The sequence below is a fragment of the Charadrius vociferus genome, unplaced genomic scaffold (genome assembly GCF_000708025.1).
Source record: "Charadrius vociferus isolate BGI_N301 unplaced genomic scaffold, ASM70802v2 scaffold477, whole genome shotgun sequence".
In the NCBI taxonomy this organism is placed as follows: Eukaryota; Metazoa; Chordata; class Aves; order Charadriiformes; family Charadriidae; genus Charadrius; species Charadrius vociferus.
In genome coordinates, this window is record NW_009649449.1 from 1,171,669 (window position 1) to 1,179,711 (window position 8,043).

The 8,043-nt window shown below is 38.1% G+C and overlaps 1 protein-coding gene across 1 annotated transcript; it reads left to right on the plus strand.

Annotated features, from left to right (window-relative positions):
- The first annotated feature begins 473 nt into the window (after window positions 1-473).
- On the plus strand, window positions 474-7,436 carry LZIC (leucine zipper and CTNNBIP1 domain containing). The gene is made up of 6 exons (XM_009889564.1): window positions 474-623; window positions 1,695-1,830; window positions 2,926-3,024; window positions 3,700-3,795; window positions 5,534-5,615; window positions 7,044-7,436. Exons 1-6 carry the CDS (start codon window positions 523-525, stop codon window positions 7,100-7,102), a joined length of 573 nt encoding a protein of 190 aa, XP_009887866.1. The 5' UTR covers window positions 474-522; the 3' UTR covers window positions 7,103-7,436.
- The last annotated feature ends 607 nt before the right edge of the window (window positions 7,437-8,043 follow it).

An 8,043-nucleotide genomic window follows, 5' to 3' on the forward strand; every position in this document is an offset into this window, starting at 1 on the left:
GGGTGGCTGTGCCTTGGATCGGCTGTCTGACTGCTCCTGTCTCGTAGCCAAGGGAGCACGAATTTCCTCCCGAGTGCTCTGGTTTTGTACAGCTGCTGATTCTAAGGTGTTTGCATGCTTCAGATACCCGCATCCGGGTTGTTGTCTGTTAAATAGTTTCCCAAAGGGCAATGGAAGAGCAGAATCTGTTTTTTCAGATAGCAGGACCTCAGTATTTCAGTAATTGCTGCTTGGTTCCAAGCTTTTTTTGGTTTTATGTGCTGTGGCTCTTTGAGTTACTGCCTTGGCGAACTGCCTATTGCTACAAGAGCAATCCTATAGACCCAGCCTAACTTTTCTGTATTTCCCCTGCAAGGCTCTCCCAGGTGTTTTGATTAGCTGTTCCATCATCAAGATATTGCATAATTTTATTGGTACTTGGAGCACTTAACTTATTTTTAAGTTGTCAATGCATGACAGTAAAATGTTCTTTCTCCTAGGAGTGTCATGTGACAACTTAAAATTTTCATGTGAAAACAGAAAATGGCTTCAAGAGGAACAACAGAAACCAGTAAACTAAAACAAAACTTGGAAGAGCAGTTGGATAGATTAATGCAGCAGCTTCAAGACCTGGAGGAATGCAGGTAACAAAAATGATGCTTTCCTCGTGTATGGCAATGTTTTTCTTAAGTGGTTGGCAGAAGAAAGTGATACCTTTCAAAAATCTTGTGGGTTTTTTTGTTTTATTTTGTGTTTTGCTGTGGCTTTATTTTTTTTAAACTAGGTAGAATGCTTTTATTACGTAGTAAAGATTATTTTAAACCCCCTTTTTATTAGGATCATTGTATTTATCATCTTGAGGAAAATGCGGGCAGAAATATTACTTTTTTCTCTTTATATTTCAGTGACTTTCTAACTTTTAATAGCTGTTTGCAGAATTAACAATTTTTATATGGGCTTTTTTAATTGCAAGTAGCTTTTGTGTCTATTTTGTTTTGTCTTATAATTAGGGATGTTGGGGTTGTTAGACAAACTAAAAAACCCCACATTTTCATGTGATTTGTTTCATGTGATTTTGCGTTAGTTTTTTGTGGGCTGATAAAATTTGAGATAGACACTGAATTACCAAGGAAAAGAGGTTTTTTTCTGTTTTGGTACTTGCACTTAAACATGCTGTGTGGATTTAGATGCTTTCTCTGACTATAATTCTAGCTATCCAAGCAATACATATTTTTTTTCAAGAACAGTTATAACTGCTAAGGGTTAGTAGTGCTGTTCTTTGAATTGGGCAAGGTTTAGATGGCAGGATCAGTTATTCCTGAATAACTTGATGGTTTTTGCATGAGGAGATGGGCTTTTCAGATAATTTGATTCACCATAGCTTTGAGCAAGACAATCTCACTGCGTATTTTTATTGAGATCCAAAACACACTTTTAAATACTGCACCAGAGTATCTCATAGTTGTCAGGGCCTTATTAATAAAAGTGACTTTATACGAACACCAGAAGTGCGTGGGTGGCTAGAAGGTAGTGCGAAACTACATATGCATTGGGTAAATAACAGCTCAGGGGGCTAGAGGAGAATAATCTGAAGTGATGTATTTTCATTGCTCTCAGAGGAAGCATGCTTCATGATGTTCCCTGATGTCCTTTCTTCCACATTGCGTCTCACGTTTAGTCCTATGAACTAATGTGTCTTGTTGGATCCTCTTCAGAGAGGAGCTAGATGCAGATGAGTATGAAGAGACCAAAAAAGAAACTCTAGAACAACTGAGTGAGATCAATGACTCGCTGAAGAAGATTATGTCTGGAGATATGACTTTGGTAGATGAGCTCAGCGGGATGCAACTGGTAAGGATGATGTGTTACTAAAAATAGTTCATGTTCTGCCTGGATTCAATGAAACAGAAAATACGTACAAGTAGTTCATTATAATTTTTAGATACTTGTGTGAAAGCTAAATCTTTGTATCTATTGTTTTTATTATTTAATGTATGTATACATATAAAAACTTTGTTAGGTCTCTTCATTTGGAAAGGAAAAAAATGTTGAAGAAATATAACCGTAACACTGTAGAAAAAACCTGGAAAATTGCAGAGACTAAATATATTAGGCCCCTAATATTAGAAAATAACATAAAATAATACAAATTAATATAGAAGGTGTGAGAGACAATCCAGGACAGTATATGTTGTGAGAAGTAAAGTTCATGCCTGTTTGTTAGAAGGCATAATGAGAGCATTTCCCGTGCTCTTATTGCTGATTTGTATTTCACAGATTCATACCAATCCAAATGAAAAGGCTGTAGGAGTGACTGTGTAGCTTCAAGTTCTTCTAGTGAATTGAACTTATTTTATGCTGACTTCTAAACTTTTGATCTATTTCCTCTCTTTTCAGATGTTTACTTAGAGCATTACTTGTTACTTTTGAGCCATATATTTTAGGGTGTTGTTTCCAGAGAGATCATGATTTGTCCAAACGTAACTGTGGTGAGATTTAATCATAATAGTTTTTATACTTCATAGAGAATTTTGAGTAACAGTAGGAGATTTGCCTCATCATTCATATTCTGCTTACTCTTAGAAGAGCTGTAATCATCAGTGTGGGCATTAAAACTGCTAAAGATAGCATAGCACATCCACTTGCAATGTGCTAATATCAGGAAGATGTTGAAAATGGTTACAAATTAAGACCTGTACTGTAATGAAAAGTTTCATAGCTCTTTCTCAGTGTAGTTGCGCTAATCAGTGGATTTTTTCAAGCCCTGCATAAAGGTCATGTATTTTTTTAATTTCTCTTCCATGGTTATGCAAAAAAAAGAAAAGCTCTCTTTATCAAACGATGCAGAGGATACTAATGATGCTTTCCAGCCTTCGTTAATCTTGTCATGCAGCTATAGCTTGTGACTGCTATTAGTTTTGGTTATTCTTGCTCTTTTCCTTGTAGGCAATACAAGCAGCCATCAGCCAAGCATTTAAAACTCCAGAAGTAATTAGAATGTTTGCAAAGAAGCAACCGAGGCAATTGAGGACAAGGTTGGCAGAGGTGAAGGTTTCTGTTTTACTGTAAAAACTATTTATTTAAGCTAGACTGATTTAAATATGTAATGATTGCAAGAAGAGCACCAAGTGTGTTAGAAACCTTAGTGGCAGCATCATAAGGAGATAGAGAAGTTCTCTTTCAGAATTTGTTCAGTTTTAAATGTTCATTGAGGTAATGGGGACAACAATGTGTATTTCTTGAATTATCTTCTATCTTACTGCTTCAAAGGAAAAATGTGATTAACAGATAATGAACTGAGTATAGCTGCAAATAGAAAATCTGAAGAGTATGAGTCTGTAATTGCATTGAGGGGCTCAAGATTGCAGTCGGTGTTTCAGAGATCTAGACTGAGCTTGAGATCCCGGTAAAGTGAAATGAAATGTGATTCCTCCACATATCAGTGATATGTGAATCCATAATTTTGAATGAACAGCAGTTGTTGATTGAAAGAGATTCAAGTTCGGAGAAATCAAGAATGCTAAGGTTAGGTGCAGAGAGCATTTGCAGAATGGCCATAAAAACTTCACAGCTGTCTCTTAAATTATGGGTACCCTTACTTTCATGGGTACCGTGCTTGCTGATGATATTTTTAGGCTGTTGCATTGCTTATGCTGTTGTGTTGAGTGAAACTAATGGCAAGCTTATATATTTTGAGTTATTTTTCCCGCTGGTATACAGATGGACAGAGACTTAATGGTTGGGAAGTTGGCACGAGACCTGTACACACAGCAGAAAGTGGAAATCCTGACTGCCCTCAGAAAGCTTGGTGAGAAGGTAAGGTGGTGGTTTGATAGGTGAATAGAAGTGTCTATCTTTATATTGAAGTGGAATTTGAAATCATTAAAATAAGAAATTGCAACTTTTGTTTATGAGCATATGATAAAAAGAAGCTTTTGTAATACATAAATGTCCTTCCATTTTAATGCTTAGCTTTCTGAAGCGCTCACTAGTGCACTAGTATTGTGAATTTACATAAGGCTATTTCTACTTTAAAATGCTTTCTTTGGTGGGTCATATGAACAAGTCACATAAGCTGTTAAAAGTTAATGGTATTTATAAAAGCTACAAACAAGTCTTCTGGTGGCTAACTACCACCTGGCAGGAACCATCCAAGACTTCTGACGTACACTGAGCTTTACTTACTTTTGTATTGGTGATAATAACTACCTCTTGGTGTAAGATAAATGAATTGGAGAGATGAGTGATAAACTGATTGTTTCCCCAAAGAATACATCAGTGGCAGAACAATCCCTGTTTTTTACCACTAGAGGGAGGAAGAGAAATTATTTCTTTTTGTTGGTGGTATGTGAAGAAAATGGGTTGCTGTGTATCTCTATACTTAAACTTTCTTTGGAAAAGATCAAATGCAGTACTTAAAGGAGCTGCATTCCAAGTAGGTATTATTAGCAAATGCTTCCTCTCAGAAAATTTTTATTGCGTGACTGTCAGAGAAAAAAATGTTTTGGAAATAGGTTAAAAAGTTAGTTAAGATTGTGAACTGAATGCGTGAAGATATCTAATCCTCCTGGCTTGAGTTCCTTGGATCATTTCAGATAAGCCACTTCACCACGCTTTGCCATCACCTCTTTATCTTTTGCAATGATCAGTAACCTACTTAACAGAGGACTTGCTTGGATAGTAGTTTTACATTGAATAGTAAATATTATGTATTTGTCTCCACAAGACTGCAAAATGTTAAGTAGTTAGATGCTTGCTTGCAAAAGCAGGTAACATACTTTTTCCTTCATTCCAACATCATTCTGAATGTCTGTACCTGATTTTTATGTTTTTAATAAGTAAACTGACACAAACACTGTGGACAGTTTGACACAGTTACGCTTTGCTTTGATAAGGTTATATATCTGAGGCTACTTAACTGAGTGAGCTTTAACGTAGAATATCTGAACCTTCCAAATGTAGGTTACTACTTCATTATTGTAAATATTTCATGGGCGTCTGTCACAAGGCATCAGAGCCCATACATAAATGCAAAATATACATGTGCAAATGTCATTTTAAAGGAAAAGAACCATTTCTAGGTCACTGGCTCTTAACATGGTCAAAGCTGGTAGTGAGTGTATATTTTTGCTTTCCTGAGTAGATGATACCAAGCGAGCTCATGGCTGTATTGACCACATGACAAAAAGTAATTGATGTCCCTTGGACACTTTTTGGTATAGAGGTACAGTGTGAGCTCTTCATCAACAATTATCACTGGAGGTGATCTTGAACCTTAGTGGTGCATGTAAAGGCATGTCTGGTGTCGCATTTGCTGTCCTCTGGGCTGACAGGTGCCATTGAGAAAAAAATCAGTGGTAGCGGGAATAGCTTGCATTTTTTACTTTGGCTTTTAATATGTTAGATAACACTGCCTCTTAAAGAACCTGCAAATTGACAATCGCTGTAACCTGTCATAGTTCATGTGTACGCCTGTGTAGACAGTGGGAGTTACAGTAGTGGGATTATGCACAGTTAAGGTACCAGCTTCACAGTTACGACCTATTTGATTTAGCTCACACCAGATGAGGAGATGTTCTTGTCGGCGAATGCTGGTACAGCCCTCAGCCAGTTTGAGAGAGTCTCCACTGACCTTGGTAAGTTTTCATTCTCATAACTTCTGATTTCTTTGCCTCATTGAACACTGATTAATAGTGATTGCCCTGTGAAAGAGAAAATACAAATAAAAGATTTATGCCATTAAATTTTTATGTATGTGTTTCTGTTTTATTAACAATGAAACTCGATACATTATCCATGAGAAAAAAGTAATGCAGCAAATAAATCCAGTGCCAAATGTCCATAAAATGCCAAGTGTTGCCGATGATGCTGAAGGCTTGAATGGTCTGTCCAAGCAGAGATACCACTCTTACAGTTAAACACAGATCTTTTTTGTGTTAATGACTCTGTTCAGGAGAGCCTTTTCCTCTGCTTGATGCAGAGAATTCAGAAATTATTGGCACATTGTCAAAATACAGCTTTAAAGCACTTGCTCTTCTTGCTATGCTTGTCATAACTCTAATCATATTGACGAGACCAAACGTTCAGTTATAATATGCATTAAATAAGCCCAACAGTTCATTCTAGCATTACGGTTAGAACTGTGATGGAAGAACTATGAGTGGCAGGAACGTGCCAGACTAGGTCAGGGTACAAATAAACTGTCTCTGTGACCTACCTTTCAGTACCCCTCTTCCTGAGAGTGTAAGCAAGGTGAGAACCTTTTGTTCCAAAGGGTACTTTGTTAGAAGCTCTCTGTGTGTGTGGTGGGTTGACCTTGGCTGTCACCCGGTGCCCACCAAGCTGCTCTCTCATTCCCCCTCCTCAGCAGAACAGGGGGAGAATATAAAATGAAAACCTTGTGGGTCGGATAAAAGCAGTTTAATAAAGAAAAGCAAAGGCTGTGCAGACAAGCAAAGGAAAACAGAAAGGTCTATTCTCTACTTCCCATCAGCAGGTGATGTCCAGCCACTTCCTGGGAAGTAGGGCCTCAGTATGTGTAGCGGTTCATTTGGGAGACAAATGCCTTAATAAAACATTGCCCACCTCCTTTCTTCTAGCTCTTATTGTCAAGCGTGGTGTCATATGGTGTGAAGTATCCCTCTGGTCAATTGGGGTCAGCTCTCCTGGCTGTGTCCCCTCCCAACCTCTTGCCCACCCTAAGCCGACTGGCCTTTGGGGGCCAGACAGCCTTGATACTGTGCCAGTGCCACTCAGTGGTAGCCAAAATACTGGTGTGTTATCAACACCATTCTGGTTACAAATACAAAGCAGGGCACTAGGCGAGCTGCTATGGTGAAGGTTAACTCCATCTCAGCCAGGCTCAACACAGCGTGGCTGGTTTCAGACCTGTCAAGCCAGTATGTCTCTTTTTTTTTTTTTTTTTTAAATTAGGTCAAGTGTTCTAGTTTCAAAACGTAGGTTTGATTTCTTTTGATCTCAGATGTTTTACTTGATTTAAATTGTATATAAGGAAATTCACAATTGCTACTAATACTTACTGAAAATGTTTTTTCTTTTCATAGGATCAGGAGACAAAGTCTTTGCTCTAGCAAGTTTTGAAGTAGAAAAGGCAAAACAATGAAGAGGTGCGTGAGGCTTGTGTCTCTCCAGTTATCAGCAGCATTGGACTTCTGTCATATTGCATTTGTTTTTTCTATTTTTAACATGTGAAAAAAAGAAAAGCAAAAACAAACCCTAAACCTCTTGGGTTCTTAACCAGAAGATACGGAGTAAACAGCCTTAAGTGCACTTTGGAACCTTGGTGTCTGTACCCTTTAGTAACATAAGCTCTGAGGCTGAACACTAAGTGGTACTCTAAAAACAAAAGCACGGTATGACCGTCTTTGGAAAGAATCAGCTATTTTGAACTTTTCTGAATGTGTGTTTCTCTAACTATTAAAATGTAATCTTTTTGCATGTGGTTGTACCAAGGAGATCTTTTCCAGGAACAGTCCTAACAAGTGAGTGGTTTTTTGGGTGATTCTTCCAAGTTGCTCTCAAGTTGTCTTAATTTTTGTCTGAACTCCCTACTAAGTAGTTTGTACTAGGAATGCATTGCAGCTTTGAAAAATTGACATAGTTTATTTGAAATGCCGTCTTTCTACAAACTGTTTGCAGAAGAACCAAAATGAGACTGTATGCTGATCATTGGCCCTGAGCTGCTTGTTTGCTGTGCACATGAATGAGCGCCATTGTGTCTTAGCCTTGACTGCCAAACAATGGAAGCCCTGTAGGGAAGCTTCTGGAGTAATTTAACCTTGTGTATTGAAATGACAGGGGAATTGCTAGGAAATGGCCATGAGAAGCCCTCTTTGTGACCTCTTACTTTAGCTCTGGGTGTATAACTACATGCTACCGTTATTTCCCAGTATGGCTGAGATAGCATGAAGTAGCTTGCAAGTAGAAACAAGTTTCAAGAGGAGAGAAAAAGCTCTCGTTACATGATAGGTGCCAGTGTTGCTCAGTCTAGTTATCAATGGTGGTGCTGTAGAGAGGGGAGGGTCTGTGCCTCCACAGAGAAGT

Coding starts and splice junctions, on each gene's coding strand:
- LZIC (XM_009889564.1), top strand. CDS start 523: ATGGCTTCAAGAGGAACAACAGAAACCAGTAAACTAAAACAAAACTTG. Junction 3,025..3,699: donor TGAGGACAAGGTTGGCAGAG/GTGAAGGTTTCT, acceptor GCTGGTATACAG/ATGGACAGAGACTTAATGGT. Junction 3,796..5,533: donor TCAGAAAGCTTGGTGAGAAG/GTAAGGTGGTGG, acceptor TATTTGATTTAG/CTCACACCAGATGAGGAGAT.